Source organism: Glycine soja, chromosome 20 (assembly GCF_004193775.1).
Source record: "Glycine soja cultivar W05 chromosome 20, ASM419377v2, whole genome shotgun sequence".
NCBI lineage: Eukaryota > Viridiplantae > Streptophyta > Magnoliopsida > Fabales > Fabaceae > Glycine > Glycine soja.
This window is the reverse complement of record NC_041021.1, coordinates 48,447,718-48,465,067: the sequence shown is the minus strand read 5'-3', so window position 1 is coordinate 48,465,067 and position 17,350 is coordinate 48,447,718. Positions and strand designations below refer to the sequence as shown.

The window sequence follows — 17,350 nt, the reverse complement described above, 5'->3', positions numbered from 1 at the left end:
TTTACCCCAAAACAAAGTTGACCAAAAAAAAAAAAATCCAAAAGATAGGGAAAAAAGTTTTTCATCTAGACATTAATGTAGAGGATACAGATTTATCTATGTTGCTTCCTCAATCGTCTTCTTCCTCCATCTTGTTAGGGTTTGTAGAGTTTTCACTTTGTCTTCAATTCTCCACGCTCATCGTTCTCATCACCGGCCATCTATAGGACTTCGAAATTTTCCTTTATTTTTTATCCATACTCCATTGTACTAACCCCAATTTTCCACGTATTCAACCATACAATAGAAAATCGCAATTCCTCTACGATTTCGATTAGGTAACTCCTGATAGGATGTGGTCTTTTGTTTCTTGTAAGGATTATAGCTAATCACTACAAAAATCGCTTGATTATAGTAAAATTGACTAAAGTTCCTTTTTATTATTATAATTATTATTATTTATTACTAATTACTAATTTATTAATTATTGTTTGGTTTCTTCTCTTTTAATTTTTCTAAATAATATTATTGCAGTGAGTTTATAATTATGCTTGCTCTGCTCTATACATCTGTATTGCTAGGTATACAGATAATGGTAACTATAGTCTATGAAGGTCCTTTTGAACAAATTCTACTGGCTCTTTTAGGTCATCTTTGGGATTATGTCAGTGATTACTGAATTTTTTTAAATTTTGATCTCATGATCTGATCGTTGAAATGTAATGAAATAGGGATTTGGTTCTGAAAAAAGGTAAAGAGAAATATTAAAAGAGGGATAAGTGAGAAAGAGATAAAGAATGCTGGTCATTGCATGCATTTAGATGTTGCATTCTCCTACATTAAGCTTGATAATTCATTTGTCAATTGATTCAACAAGAATATTAACAAAAAAGAACATGTCAAAGTTTTAATATGTCTTTGCTTTCTGATGCCATTCTGTTGGATGAATGTCAATTGCTTTATTGAGTTTTAGTCCGACAAGAGTTTGGATAACAATTTTGAGTAAATAGAAAATGGAAAAATGAAGTATGGAATGATAAGATACTGTATTGCATATTACCTTGTCTGAGCTGTCTCTATTTGTTTATTGTGACTTATTTCAGATTGATCTATTCCCACAATTTTTGAAGTTACTGTGACCTTGAATTAGCCTCTATTGATGTGATTTCTAGCTTTACTATGCAGTGGAAGTTCAGAAAACCAACAAACTCTACATCTTTCACTTCATAGGTACTCTTCTCATCAAAGTAAGTTTATGGCTTTTTTGTGTCTCCGTGTGTGCGCACAGATTATGGCTTTATGCTGACTCCTTAGTTCATACAGGGAAGACAAATCAGAGAGATTATTTCCTACTGCCTTTTTGCATGAGGTTATGATGGGGACTGAGCTTATGAGAATATGTGTTAAAGAAGATAATGATGATTTTCCATCAGTTCCACCAGGTTTTGAGTCATATACATCTTTCTCATTGAAGAAGGTAGAAAACAATGAAAAACAAGATGATAAAAATATGACCAGTTGTTCGGCCTCTACTAGTGCTTCTGAATCACCATCAACTCAGGCGGAAAATGATGTTCAAGTTGGTGATACTGCAAAGGTTCCTAGATCCCTTCGACGAAGACCATGGATTAATTATGGACAATATGAGAACATTTCAGATGAAGACCCTGACTGTGAGCGGCATGATCAAGTCAGTCTTATATTGGTTCATTTTTTTTCTTTAGCTGTCCTGATTTTGAGTACAATGCACAACATTTCCTAAATATTTGAGTGCACAAATTCTGGTTGGTGTCTTACATATGAATGTCAATGCAGAATTTCTCCTCAAGACCTTGTCTTCCTCGAGGAGTCATCCGTGGATGTCCAGATTGCAGTAATTGCCAAAAGGTCTATTTGTAATATATCATGATTTATCCCTGTTAGAAAGTATTATTGGTCTCATTATTAATGAATCAACTCTAGCTTGTTGTCTCCATTCTCCTCTCTCTCATCTATCAATGTCGTTTCTTTTATTATTATGTTAATAACTTAATATAGACATACATTAATTGTTTTTTGAAAAATGAAGAATTTATTAAGAGAAAAGTACAAATACTAGAGAGTAATAAGGTAGTAATTATGACATTTGTATTGGAAAATTTTATGAATTTGGATGTTCCCTTATTGAATGTGTTGGAAAAAAAAGTCCTACATTAACTAGAGATAAGGCCGAGATAGAGTATATAAGTGACCTCACCCTATGAGTTAGCTTTTGGGGTTGAATTAGGCCCAAACCCACATTCTAACATGGTATCAAAGCTCTATAGTCCATCTTGGTTCTCACCTGTTTTGATAGGCATTTGTGGAGGGGATGTTTGGAAGTCCCACATCGTCTTGCCTCAATTCTCGGGGTGCAACTTAGATATCTGTTGGACAACTTCACTTAGTGTCAATTGGTTTTAAGCTGAAATCTAACCTTAGATATCTAATGGGCAACTTCACTTATTACTAATTGGTTTTAAACTGAAATCTAACATGGTACCAGAGCCTATCCTAGATCCATTAACGGGCCACCCACCATATTATCCACGCACTAAGCCCAAAAAGTGCTGGGCCTGAAGTGGTGTATTGGGAAAAACCCAAGTCCCATGTTGACTAGAGATAAAGCCAAGATAGAGTATATAAGTGAGGGACAACCCACACCTTATGAGCTAGCTTTTGGGGTTGAGTTAGATCAAAACCCACATTCTAAGAAAATGTTAAAACAGAAGTGGTTTGGTCTACCTTCTCATCAATCAGACTGGTTATTGTAATGACAACAATGAACTTTAGTTGTTAATTTTATCATATATTATAGAGGTTGCTTCATCATAAAATAGCTATTATTGGGCATTTCTCTTGTGTGATGAGTAATTGACAATTGAAGTTTCTGACAGGTTGTTGCCAGGTGGCGACCAGAAGATGCTCGTAAGCCAAATATTGAGGATGCTCCTGTTTTCTACCCTACTGAAGAGGTCTCATTCAATTCCTATGACACATTTGAATTCACTTCTGTCCATGTCACTGTTCTGTTTAGTTCTGTCAATTAGCTTTATCAGAAAATCATATCTCTTGACTTGTCATTTTTTTTCCCAGGAGTTTCAAGATACTTTGAAATATATATCAAGCATTCGCTCCAAGGCTGAGCCATATGGAATTTGTCGCATTGTTCCGCCATCTTCTTGGAAACCCCCTTGTCCTCTCAAGGAAAAAAGTATATGGGAGGGTTCTAAATTTTCTACCCGTGTTCAGAGGATTGACAAACTTCAGAATCGTGATTCAATGAGAAAGATGTCAAAGATTCAAACTAATATGAAGAGGAAAAGGAGAAGATGCACAAGGATGGGGGTGGATAATAGCACTAGAACAGGACCTAATGCAGGATTTTGTGAAGTTGAAAGGTTTGGGTTTGAACCTGGTCCAGAATTTACCCTGGAAACATTTCAGAGATATGCAGAAGATTTTCAGCTCAAATACTTCAGAAAAAATGAGAATGTATCTCATTTGGGTGCTAATACAACAATTTTAAATGGTACCTCAGAGCCTTCCGTAGAGAACATTGAAGGTGAATATTGGCGGATGGTCGAGAGTCCTACTGAAGAAATTGAGGTCACTTTCCATAGAATCTCAATAGTTTGCTGCTTCATGAAATTATTGCCTATTTGTTGCCCTTAGTATATGCTGCTCTCTTTACATTTCATTTTCTATACTCTTCCAGGTGCTTTATGGAGCTGATCTGGAAACTGGGATTTTTGGGAGTGGTTTCCCTAGCAAATCTAGTCAAGTAGGTTCTGCTTCACATGAACAGTACATAAAATCTGGCTGGAATTTAAATAACTTTGCAAGGCTACCTGGCTCTCTGCTCTCTTATGAAAGCAGTGATATATCTGGTGTTCTAGTGCCATGGTTGTATGTAGGAATGTGCTTTTCCTCCTTTTGTTGGGTAAGGACTACATATTTCCCTCATTTTCTAGAATGTATTTCATGAATTCTTCAGAATTTGTGTTTACAACACTTGAGACCAAAGGAAAAGATTGAAAAAATACTTCATTTCTGATTGATTAAACTGTTCAGAAGGATACATGAATAGTTGAATATATATAGATACAAGGAGAACCCAAAGATAAGTAAAGAATGGACCTAAATCTAAAAATATTGTCCTAATTACAATGTAAAGCAAATATTCTAAAAATAAGCTATCTACGTAAATACGAATCAAATATGATATAACAGCTTGCAATAAATCTGTAATATCTTGACAATAACTGTTACAGTTACATACTTATATGTATATATGTATCTTTATCTTTAGTATATATTTGCTTGTCTTCCATTTGTTGTTGTTTATAGGAACCCATGCATGTCTATGTGCGTGTTGTGTCTTTGTATGCCCTTTGAGGATGGGAGGGGATGTAAGGGTGTTCATTTGTGTGAGAATAAGGGGATACATAGTATAGGTGACATCTTTTTGCCCTGATTTGTTTGGTAAATCATAAGACCAGAACTATTTGTTGTGTGTTGAGTGGCAATTTGTTGATGTTGTGTGTGTGTGTGCTTTTGGTGAAGTGTGTGTTTACGTGTGAGAGAATGAACTCTTAGTTGGCATAGTATCTTTAGTTTTGATAACAGCTTTATATTTTCTTTGTGGTTTAATTATGGATGCAGCATGTGGAAGATCATCATTTATATTCATTGAATTACTTGCATTGGGGAGCTCCAAAAATGTGGTATGGTGTCCCTGGAAAAGATGCCTGCAAATTGGAAGAGGCCATGCGAAAGCATTTACCAGAGCTTTTTGAAGAACAGCCTGACTTGCTTCATAAGCTGGTGAGTAAAAGTTTTTCTATCACTTGACAAATGTCATTTAATCATCTTTTTTCTGTTAGAGAGGTAACAAAAAAGATTAAAATTATTATTATGTTCTCACTGGGTGGAGTGAAGTTCCATCTTCCATTTTTTACCTCTTAATTTCAATCACCTATCCATACTTATGTTGGATGATCATGTGTATTTCTTTGGACATATATTTATCTAATGCCTGAATTTCGAACTTTTTGTTGCAGGTCACTCAGCTTTCTCCATCTATCCTTAAGTCTAAAGGAGTACCAGTTTATAGGTGTATCCAAAACCCTGGGGACTTTGTTCTGACATTTCCTAGAGCCTACCACTCTGGGTTCAACTGCGGCTTCAACTGTGCTGAGGCTGTTAATGTAGCTCCTGTTGACTGGCTGCCCCATGGGCATATTGCTATAGAGCTGTACCAGGAGCAGGGGCGCAAGACTTCTATATCACATGATAAGCTGTTGCTTGGGGCTGCAAGGGAAGCAGTACAAGCCCAATGGGAGCTTGATTTGCTGAAGAAGAATACTTTGGATAATCTACGATGGAAGGATGTCTGTGGAAAGGATGGCCTTTTGGCAAAAGCACTCAAGGTAAATTTTGCTTCTCCCTAATCCCTATAATGCAGTATAAAGGTATGATATTTATGATTTTGTATTAACTTATAACATGACCATAATAAGGGAGGTGATGTTTAAATAGTCTTGTTTACAGTTATTAGAGAATCTTATGATTCACAATACAAATCCTATGATAAAACCTATCGATTTCTATTCTAAGATGAATCTCAAATGACATTGAAACTTATGATACATGAATGAATTGGTGCAATTTCATATTGATATGAATCATACGGCTCTACCAATCATTATTTTTTTTTCCTTCATTTTTTTACTTTTCTTTCACCAATTCTCATGAAAGAATTGAAAAGTGATATAAGCTTAAATTGTTAAATGAAAAGGAATTAAAGGAGCACTCTTAGACCTATCCTATTTGTTTATTCCACTACTTTTTTGCCACTCATTCAATGCATGCACTCTATTTGGCTATTTCATTGCTTAGTTTTCATTTTCTAAAATAGAGGCTTAACATATAACTAATAATTCCCCCCCCCCCCCCCCCCCCCCCTGTATGATACTTATGGTTAAGTTGTTTTATCAGTTTCTACTATAATTATTACATTGAACACTATATAACATTTATATGATATGTTTGAAATTATTTTTTATTGTCTCTGAATTATATGATTCTATACAAATTATGATTCACAATTAAAAAATTAGCTTGACAATTCACAATTTGAATCTTGATTTGATGTTGAAGAGGTGGAGTGCTTTTGGATATTTTCTGTCTGTTCATCCCTTTCTTTTACACCACCTCGTCTTCTAGTTCTGTATTATGTTAGTTGATTGTTGAGAGTGTGTAAACTGAAAGCATAAAGTGCTAGATTGATTTTAAATGTTTTTTGGTGAAGCTTATTTTTGGAGGTACAAAGGGATTTACTTATAGATGAACGAGGATTGTTAGCCAAAAAATGTAATAAAAACAAAAGGAAAAATTATAAGTTCTTAGAATGTGGGTTTGGGCCTAACTCAACTCCAAAAGCTAGCTTATGGGATGAGGGTTGTCCCCCATTTATATATTTTATCTTTGCCTTACCTCTAACCTATGTAGGATTTGGGTTTTTTTTCCCAAAACACCCCCTCATGTCCAACACTTTTGGGCTTGGTGCGTGTATAACATGGTGGGTGATCCTTTGAATGGATCTAGGATAGACTTTGATACCATCTTAGAATATAGGTTTTGACCTAACTTAACCCCAAAAGTTAGTTCATGGGGTGAGGGTTGTCCCCTATATATATATATATATACTATCTTTGCCTTATCTCTAGCTAATGTGGGACTTGGGTTTTTCCCAAAATAAGTCAATGATTCTTATTTTTCATTAAAAGAGTTAAGAGAGAATTGAGAAGTGAGAGAGAGTGGGAGAGATAAACTGTATTATTGTTTCAATGAACTGAACCTGTACAATCAGATTTTGTGAATTTATAGAGCATTTAGGCCCTAACTAAACTCAACTAACTATGAGTTAGTTAGAGATGACAGCTAAGATATAGAATCAAAACAATATGCTTAGCTCAACTATTTCTGTACAGATATTAAAAAAAAAGATACTTAGGAGTTAAACTATACTCTAGTAGTCATTAACCAATTATCCGAAAATTTTAAGTTATTATGTGAAGGCTCATCAATGGTTTTATATGTTATACATACACCCCTTTACTCAAGAGGCTTTTGGGCTTGAAGTATAAATAATGCATTGGCCTGCCTTCCTTTTGCTTTTGTCAGATTCAACTTTATTATAGAAAAATGAGGGTGCCAAGGATCAACCTCCTGAACACTTGTTATAATTCCCCACTATCGTAACTAAACTATGATGCTGAACATTTGAGGATCTTGTTTTAATATGAAACTTCTTAAGGTAGAGCAAATGTTATCTGTCAATTTCAATTTTGAAGTAATTGAAATTCATCATTTTGATTAATAAGTTGCCCTCCACCCCAACCCTGTCAAGAAATAAATAAAATACTCAAAGTATTAATCAAAATTTAATGCAAAACTGAGATATATGAATTATGCTTTGTAATCCAAATTCTATAAAGGTACATGATTGGTACCTTTTATTGAATTTTAATGCTAATAATCTCTTTTCCTGTTTTACTTGTGTTTTCCTCTATAGATGCGTGTCGAGATGGAGCGAGCAAGAAGGGAATTTCTCTGCAGTCCTTCACAGGCATTAAAAATGGAGAGTACTTTTGATGCTACAAATGAAAGGGAGTGCAACATTTGCTTTTTTGATTTACACCTATCTGCTGCTGGTTGTCGCTGTTCCCCAGATAGATATGCTTGCTTGGATCATGCAAAGCAGTTTTGTTCATGCTCTTGGGATTCCAAATTTTTCCTCTTTCGGTATGATATTAGTGAACTAAATATTCTTGTGGAGGCATTGGAAGGAAAATTAAGTGCAATATACAGATGGGCAAAATCAGATCTTGGGCTGGCGTTATCTTCTTTTGTGTCAGCAAGCAAGGAAACAATACATAAGGAATTGAAATCGTATTCATCCAATTTATCTCATTCTTCCAGGGCCACTGTGCATAAAGAGATGGCTTTGCATCCATTAAATAAATATATTGACAATTCTCAATTGATTGATGTCCCTACAGAGAATCAAGCAAATAGCAAAGATCAGAGCTATTTTCAACAGAGGAAATCGGTTGAATCTATTTCATCTTTGAGATCCATGAAGGAATTGCTAACATTTAAAAGCTCACAACCTACATCTGAGGCGGCTAATCATAAGATCTGTGTTAATAAAGAAGAATCGGTTATATGCAGATCAAATATGAGAACCCCTGGTTGGCAATTGTCTCAAGATGATACATCATATGCTTTATCCGTGCCTCTAGCTCAACATGGAGGTGAAAAAAGTTCACTTAACAGACATAATAACAGTATTATACTTCTTAGTGACGATGAAGATGATGAAAAGATGTCCGGTTCAAATAGAAGGAAGGAACTTTCTTCGATGCTTACATGTCCTAGAGATAAGACAAGTCCATGTAATGATATAGAAAATACAAAGTTGACCATTTCTGTGTCAGATTCTGCTGTGATAGGTGAAAAGGATGCTATTACATTGCCCCGTGAAAATATGAGTTCTGATTCAACTCGACTTTTGCATGTGAAACAAGAATGTCATGAACACACTGGAACAGTTCTAGCCTCTACCCCTGTAGATCTTTCTTGTCATATGGGTCTTACAAGTACAGAATCTATTAGAAATATTCCAGCTCCTTCAAAAGTAGAGGCCAGTGATTATTGTTTGGAAAGTTTGGAGGTTTGTCCTCTGAACCCACAACTTTCTGGCATTAAGGTTAAGACTGAAGATAATCATGAAAACCTTGGAGGATGTGCCACTTCTAATGTAGCAGACAATGCAAGAGCTGTTAATGGGAACATTTCTTGTGCTCCAAACAATTACCGTCAGAAAGGTCCTCGGATTGCAAAGGTTGTCCGGCGCATCAACTGCAATGTTGAACCATTAGAATTTGGAGTAGTGCTTTCTGGAAAGTCTTGGTGCAGTAGTCAGGCTATATTTCCAAAGGGTATGTATACTTGGTCCATAATGAATTACAGCTTTTATGACAGCGTTTAATTGAGTTTGTAAGCTGTGTATTTATGAAAATTAAATTAATTGATGCAGGATTTAGAAGCCGTGTTAGATACATAAATGTCTTAGATCCATCCAGTATGTGTTACTATATTTCAGAAATAGTTGATGCTGGACGTGGTTGGCCTCTATTTATGGTACTTTCTCCTTATTTTCATTTACAGGCTTTTGTCATGCAATTGGCCTTGTATATTTATTTTTTGTATGTATGTCTGGAAAGGTATTTCATAATTCATATATCTGATGTAAATTTGTTGATGTACTTGGACTTAATTAAATCCTTTGTTGCTTATCTTGCTGAGTTTTATCCCTTATTATGTGGGCAAAAGTTTGATGGAAGATTCCTGGCTCCTCTACTTTGCACTTCATGGCATACTGTTGGTTTAAGGCCGAGTATTTTTTTTTTCTACAGAAGTTGCTCCCTATAACATGTTAATGTTGTTGAGAATCGGTTGCCCCTTTATTAAGTCATTTCACTACGGATTATTCTGGCTTCTGGGCATCTAATTTTAAGAATGGAGTCATGGAGAAAATGCAAACAAGGTGTTGTGGTATGGGTTAATCTTTGATGGGAGCATTCACGTTTTTAACCTATTGAGTAACTTATTTCCTTATTTAGCAGATCAAAATTGAGATATTAAAACTTTTAGGTGTTGGATGCATTTAGTTATGAATTACTTTTGGACATTGAAATATGTTGCTGTGAGTAATTAGTTGTCTGGAATTGGGAAGAGGTGGTGTGTGAAATAACTAAAATCTTGTTTTATCCCAGGTTTCCTTGGAAAATTGTGCAAGTGAGGTCTTCATTCATATGTCAGCTGCAAGATGCTGGGAACTGATCAGAGAGAAAGTGAATCAAGAAATTGCAAAGCAACATAAGCTGGGAAGAAAGGGTCTTCCTCCTTTACAGCCTCCTGGCAGCCTTGATGGCTTTGAAATGTTTGGGTTTTCTTCACCAGCAATAGTGCAGGTAATTTTACTGATTAAGGCCTTAGTTTTACTGAGTAATCACTTATAGGAAAATAAAATTAAAAAGGTAAAAGGAATTCAACTTATCTAATAAACTAAAATTAACTTATGCACCCCAGCTTTTGGAGAAGTTAAATGAAAGCTTTTATAAAAGTAAGTTGATTTTAGCTTATGTGAGAAGCTCAATTTATTTTACCGTCTTATTTTCTTCTTCTATAAGCACTTATGAAAAAGTTTATCCAAACATGGCATAATAGTGTTAAAAAGAGTATGTTGCTAACACTCCTTATTTTACCATGTTACATGTGTTTTCTTTCTTTGTGCATAGTTTTGAATTTTGATAGCTATCAGGGTATAATGAACCTGCTTTCTTTCAATAGGCTATTGAGGCGCTGGATCGAACTAGATTATGTAATGAATATTGGGACTCACGGCCCTACTCTCGTCCTCAGGGACAGATTTCTCAATCAAGCCAAACCAATGTCAATGGTGGAAATGGTCAAGGGGTTCTCTTGAATAAGCACATGCCCGTTGAAGTTGTTGCAGTGCTAAGGAGCCTATTTAAAAAGTCTAATGCAGAAGAATTGAACTTATTGTACAGCATTCTTAGTAACAATAGGCCAGAGGCTGACAGGAACCTAGTTGCGCAACTTCTCAATGAAGAGATTCACAAATCACAACCGCCCTAGGTAATTGATTATTTGGACAGAATTGTTCACATACGCCTAACCTTTTCTTGACGTGTAAATTGTAGTTCCTCCTTGGTTGCACAATGCAACCTTAATCTTTGATTTTTTTTCCCACCTGAATGGAGGTTATAGAGAAAGAGAGAAAAAAGAAAGGAAATAAAATTAGGAAAAGTCGGGGGGGTGGGGGGCGGCTATTTTCCTTCAAAATTTTGCTCTATTCAAGTGGCAGCAAGGAGATGTGGAAAGTTACCAAGTATGATTTTGGCTGTCTCGTCTGAAACTCTGAAGGGCGAGGCTACCAGCCTTTATAATTGATTTTGGTTTGGTTCATATGCTGTTCACACAATTTGGAACTACAATTAGGTTCATGGCTAGATTTGATTAATTATTTTAGAAAATAGCTTTTTACTCATATCTTGCTGTTTTCTCCAAAAAAAAGTACATGTTATAATTTTTTTTTTCTATACCACGGTTTGTTTGTTTCTTTTTTTAAAGCATAAAAACTTGATTGTTGCCTTTACAATGTAGATGATTTCAAAAGCTTTAAACGGGTGTGAAAAACCAATTTTTTTTTTTTTAAACTAGTTCAAGAAAAGAAGTGCATTTTATAAAATCAATTCGGTAAATTGGATTGTTTCTATAAAATTGATTCGGTTAATCAAACTGATCTTTACCTGAATTTTTTTTATTTGAAAAAAATAATTTAAAAATCAGTTCGAAATTCTTGGAATCATTTTAAAATTGATAAAAATCAGTTCAGAATTAGTAAAACTAGTTTGATTCTGAATTGATTTTTAAATCAACTTGGTTATTTGAATATAAAATCAAACAGATCAAAATAATTTAAAATCAATTGGGTTTGACTTTTTTATTAAATTAATTTTTGCACACTCTAGTTTTGAGAGGCGTTATTTGGTTCTCAACCAAATGATTTTTCAATAATTATATATTTTGAAAAACATAATTCATCAAACGGATTGTTTTTATACAATTTTGTCTTAAAATTGATTAGGAATTAGGTCAAAGTATTAATTTTTAATAATTGAAAATTTTAAAAGATTATGTTTAATAATCTTTTTATAACTGATATAAATATAGGGATATATTTCCATGTTATTTTGAAAAACTTAGAAAGCATTAGGAATTAGGTCAAAGTATTAATTTTTAATAACTGATTTAAAAGATTATGTTTAATCCTTCGTTATATTTAAAGTATCTATCTGATTTCATGTTGGAGAATAAATTTTATTCTAAAATTAATTTTAGATAAATTCTTTCATATTGAAGTTTAGGTCGGAGAAAATTTAGAATTAATTGTGTTTAAGATTGATTGAGTTGAAGAAACTTTGAGTAGATTTTTTTTTGATAAAAAATTATACTAATTAATTTAACTTTATAATAAAAATATCTAAACATAAATTATCACTTCAAAATCATGTTTACCTAAAATTAATTTATAAAATCAATTACATTCAAAATCAATTTTATTAACGTCCTTCGAAGCACACCTAATAGATTTTTAAGTATGTTAAACAAATTATTCAGGAAAAACAATAACTTGCTGAGCTTTTATGATACATTCAGGATATTTTTTATTTTTGTTTTTTATCAAGGAAATTTTAAGCTACACGGCTTTTATATTGGAAACCAAGCAATTTTTATTTTAAAGATGAACTTTAATATATCAAAAGCTGATTCGACTAGAAAATAAAAAGAAGAAGATGTCCCGCCAATCATAGAGTAAAATCGTAAAAAAGTTAAGATTGGATCACAAAATTGTGTGATTTTTAAGGGTAACGTGATTAGTTCTATTCATCAATCTATAATTGTAAAGTCTAAATTTATTACTATTTTTTACTATCTCATACAAACACTTGTCTCATTTTTTTTCTTCTGAACATTTATCTCATTTAATGCATTATATATATATGTGTGTGTGTCTAATATGTTTAAGACTAACTTTTATAGAAATTTAAAGAAGAAGAAAACGCACGGCATCGGTAACCCGGTATTTGATATGACCTAAATTTTAAGCAATACGGTTTATATTGACTTAAATTTTAAGCTATGCGGCTTATATATATAATTTACATGTTTATAGTAACACTTACACACAATAATGGGGTTGATTAAAGCATAATCTGTGACAGACACAGTTTGCTGCTGTTACTGGAAGAGAAAAACGCAGTGGCTTCGTTCCTGCCTCAGCCATTCATCACTTTCTCTTCCCAATTTCACTGTAAGTTTTTTAGTCTTTTTATTTCTTTATTTTCCTCTTCATTTATTCATCTTTCATTATCTTTCAAGCGCTACCGTGTGATTTAAGCAATGTAATGTCGCATTGCATTCTTCCGTCCCTATCTCTCTAATTTCCAGCGTCTTCTCTGTGTGCTGATTCGAGTTTTGCTTTGCATTGATCGCGTTTGGCTTCGTTTGCGTCGGTGAACGTGATTCTAAGGAGAACTTGAACTTCAGTTTCAATTGCTATCTAATTCTGCTTAATATAACTTTTGTCTTTTAATCCATTTATGCATAACAAAAGAGAAAAACAATTGCTTTGTTTCACTGCGTTTTGGGTGTTTCTTTCTTGCGTTTTTATTTTCTTTTGTGTTGTGAAATAATTGGAAGAAAAAAAACACTAATGATGATTTAATGTGATTGCAGTTGAGGAGCAACACCGTAAGTTTTGCCGCCTCCTGTTTTATTATGCTGTGCGTTAATTTGGTTTCTTTTTGTGTTTTTTATTAAGCCAAGCATGTTTCTTGAAGTACTGTGGTCTTTGGGGTTCGTTTCTTGAATTTGGGGAATGATTGTTTTATCATTTAGTATCATTCTTTGTTGTTGTTATTGCTATTTAAGTGTGTGTATGAAGGCTGAAGATGATGTTTATTTGGTTCTTGGTTACTTTCACAAATCATTGATAAATTGGAATTATTCTTTCAACAGTTTTTGGGCAGTCATCATCAGGTTTTGGGCAGAACAATTCAAGTATCAATCCTTTTGCTCTTAAGCCATTTGGTATTACAACTCCATTTGGTTCGCCAATTGGTTTTGGAGGTTCTTCCACTGGGGTAGCTCAACCATCTTCTCCATTCGCTTCCAATACAGCTTTCGGTTTTTCATCGTCACCAGCTTTCAGTAGTTCAGTTCCCTCTTTTTGGTCATCTTCAACTCCTGATCTTGGTAGTTCATCGTCATCCTTTAGTGGTAAGTGTGCATTGAATCCTTTTTCTCATTTCATTTACACGTGGTAGTTATTGAATTACTGAGTTCGTTACATCTATAAATGGTGACCATTAGTATCATTTGACTCGCTTTCTTTCCTTTCTCATTATGTTATCTGTCAGTTTTCTGATTCAATCTGAGAATTGATTCTCTTGCTTTCTAGGATCATCAGTTTTTGGTCAGCAGCCTCTTTTGGAGGTTCTGAATCTGCTTCTACTCAAACAGTATCATTTGGTGCCACCCAGCCATCACAACTAGCATTTGGAAGCAGCATATTTGGTTTCTCAGCACCTTTTGGTGCATCATCTCAGCCAGCATTTGGGGCTTCAAGTACCCCTATATCAAGTACATCTGCATTTGGCACTTCAAGTACTCCATGTAGTACTCCTGCCTTTGGGGTCTCTAGCACCCTTTTTGTTTAGTTTTGGATCCACTCAAATTGGTCAGTCTCCTGCATTTGGTAGCAGCAGCCCATTTGGGGGCATAACCTCACCCTTGGGAGGTCAGAGTTCAGCATTTGGTGAGTTCAAGAACCATTAGAATTTTGACTGTGATATATCTATTTTCAAGATACAGGGAACTTCTGTATCTTGTGCAAATGTAGTTGAAAATCATCTTCACATATTTCTTCTGTAGGATTTCAAACTCCGAGATCAGGTTTTGGAAATACTGGTACTGGGCAGTCAGGTTTTGGAGGTAAACAACGGAGTGACAGTAGAGTAGCCAGTTACATGGCAACTACTGAAGCAGATAGTTGTACCTCTGGATCAAAATTGGAGTCCATATCTGCGATGCCTATTTACAAAGACAAAAGTCATGAGCAACTAAGATGGGAGGACTATCAATTGGGAGATAAAGGTTTTTTTTATATATATAATAAACAATTTCTTAATTCTTCTTGCTTTCATTGCAGTATGATGACCTTGACTTAATCTATTATATAATTAAAATTTAGGTGGGCATCTCTCTATTCAGTCAACTGGTTTGACAGGCTTCAGTTTATACCAATCAGCAGCCAATCCTTTCTCTACCACAACACCTAATTCTAACCTTTTTGTGCCAAAGAGTTCACCTTTGTCTTCTGGATTTGGAACTTCAGCTGCTCCTGCTTTCAGTTTACCAGCTTTTGGTTCTTCAACATCTGCAGCAGAACCATCTATTTTTGGCTCAACCCCATGTCCATTTGGAGCTAACTCTTCTTCAACACCCAGCTTTGGGCAATCTTTGTCCCTGTTTAATACTGCTCCTGCTCAGGCTACATCTTCACCATTTGGCAGAAACATTTTTGGCAACACACAGTCATCCCCATTATTTAGTTCTGCAGCCCCTACAAGGCTACAACCGCACAGACTGGTTCTGCTTTTGGACAGTTTACCTGCCCTTTTGGGCAGACTACACCTTCTTTTAGTCAATCAAGCTTGTTCAATTCACCTTCCTGGCTTGTTGTAAGTATTTTCTCATCAATTGCAGCTTTGGTGGCACTCCAGGCATATTTGGTCAGAATAACTTTGGACTCATGTAAGTTACAATTATTTTTAGGGTCTTGCTAACCAGTTACTTTTTATACCCCTTTTAATGGTAATATCTTTTTTTTTTATCAATTATATTTATTCTGTACATTGGTTATAATGTGTGCCATCCAAAGATTTGTGTTCCAGTGTTTGCTATTATGGAATAGAGTATTCAAATTGTTTTGAAAACCTTCTGGATGAGTAGTGTCTAAATCTTTCAACTGTAGTTAGAGGTACTTTCACAAATTACTTTATACGCATGCACAGGTGTATATATATTGAAAAGCTACTTGTAGTCTTTTTTTTCTTTAACAAACTTACCTAATTATCATAGTTTTTTAGATATATTTTTTTAATTAAAAAACCTTTTACCATAAAATGTGGTGACAAACATGCCCTTATTTTTTTTCAATGTCATGTTCAGGAAATATCTCTAATGAGGCATGTGTAACACCTCCTGATAGAACCAGTTCACAGGATAAAGATAAAGAAAGTACGTGTTTCTTATGAATTTCTAGCATTTAGTTTATTTTGCACTTTTTTGAACATTGGTTGTTGTGCTCTCAATATTATAGCAAGTATTATCAAATAACTGTGGTTAAACTAATTTTCAATTGATGGATCATTAAAATGATTCCAGAGAGTGCAGTGGAAAATGGTCTTATCAAGGAGCAAGCTCAGCCGATGATGACTAAGCAAACATCCAATGGGAGCAATGAAGATCATTCTCCACAAAAGGCAGACAGTGGTCACAGCTGGTGAGGATGCCATTGTACCTGAACATAAATCTGGTGTTGAGGCACTAATGCCAAAACTGCGGCAGTCTGTGGGACAAGGGCTGAATAAGCCTGCTGAGGTAACACTACTAAACCTTAGACGTTTCAGCAAAAGAATTGGACATCAGTATATGGAAGGGCCAAAGATCGAGAAATACAAGTAGATGCTCAAGAGAATGGCTGAGGACCAAGGTGCTGAATTTGTATCATATGATACCATTAAAGGAGAGTGGAAGATCAAGGTCAAACACTTCAGCATCTACAAGCTGGTAGATAAAAACAGTTAGATAAACGATCACAAGTAAGGTTTGGTCCATTTGGTTCGATATGGTGGAGGACAAAAGTACAGTTGATAGTTTTAGAACCAAAGTTCTGCTCTAAAATGTATGTTTTTTTCCTGTCAATAGTGTGGATAGAGCTTGGGCCAACGTTATTGATGATGTGCTTCTTATCTTACGGATGATGATGCATTGGGGGATATTTTATAGAATTCAAATGTGGGTTTTTACAAGTTTGATTCGCACAGATGTTATGGTTATTTTTAACTTATTTTTTTGAATCATGAGGGTGGTGTTTGATATGATTTTCTTATTTCAATAATAAGTTGATCAAGAGTGTCAACATGGGGTTTGGTTTGCTTAAGTATTTGGAATTCCGAAATGGGTAACTCTCAAACTTTTGAATACTCACCCTCTCATCTCAGCGGATCATGTCAGTTAATATTTTAAAAACTTCACTTGTTCACCGGTTTCCTAGCATAGGCTATTGAATTTAACGTAAAGGCTTTCTAGGATTAATTTATCTCTTTTCTTGATTACTAATAACTAATTTGAGCTGTACGGATGTAAAATGTTAAAATGTATAATGAAGATTATAAATGATGTTCAAAAGCCATTATATGAATACTTAATATATTATTTTATCTCTTAAATTTTAAAATTGATAAAGATCATAAAATTGGAAAATGTTAAGAGAAATTAATATTTTATAAATTTGACAGGAAGCTTAAACATTTTTCTTTTCTTTTTAACTAATGCCCTCTAAGAAGGACAGTTATTGTTATAATAGCAAGACATAAACTTATTTGAATGGTTGACGTTATGAAATGAT

At 34.4% G+C, this 17,350-nt stretch overlaps 2 protein-coding genes and 1 pseudogene across 7 annotated transcripts; all 3 read left to right on the top strand.

The window, feature by feature from the left end:
* LOC114402888 (putative lysine-specific demethylase JMJ16) lies at positions 1–11,140 on the top strand. 6 transcript variants are annotated; one of them, XM_028365574.1, is made up of 13 exons: positions 4–317; positions 1,165–1,209; positions 1,303–1,669; positions 1,795–1,866; positions 2,895–2,972; positions 3,094–3,606; positions 3,716–3,940; positions 4,663–4,824; positions 5,061–5,429; positions 7,577–9,005; positions 9,104–9,207; positions 9,843–10,040; positions 10,420–11,140. In XM_028365574.1, the coding sequence occupies exons 3-13, from the start codon at positions 1,352–1,354 to the stop codon at positions 10,726–10,728; spliced, it is 3,777 nt and encodes a 1,258-aa protein (XP_028221375.1). In that variant the 5' UTR covers positions 4–317; positions 1,165–1,209; positions 1,303–1,351; the 3' UTR covers positions 10,729–11,140. The 6 variants fall into 6 exon arrangements, with proteins under 6 accessions (XP_028221376.1, XP_028221375.1, XP_028221374.1 ...); XM_028365573.1 differs by having other exon boundaries at positions 1,165–1,226; XM_028365571.1 differs by having other exon boundaries at positions 1,083–1,209.
* Positions 10,965–14,270, top strand: LOC114402190 (nuclear pore complex protein NUP98B-like). Its single transcript, XM_028364692.1, has 4 exons — positions 10,965–10,981; positions 12,864–12,967; positions 13,675–13,935; positions 14,117–14,270. The coding sequence occupies exons 1-4, from the start codon at positions 10,965–10,967 to the stop codon at positions 14,209–14,211; spliced, it is 477 nt and encodes a 158-aa protein (XP_028220493.1). The 3' UTR covers positions 14,212–14,270.
* Positions 14,271–14,337: 67 nt separating this feature from the next.
* LOC114402466 lies at positions 14,338–16,984 on the top strand (annotated as a pseudogene).
* Positions 16,985–17,350: the final 366 nt, after the last annotated feature.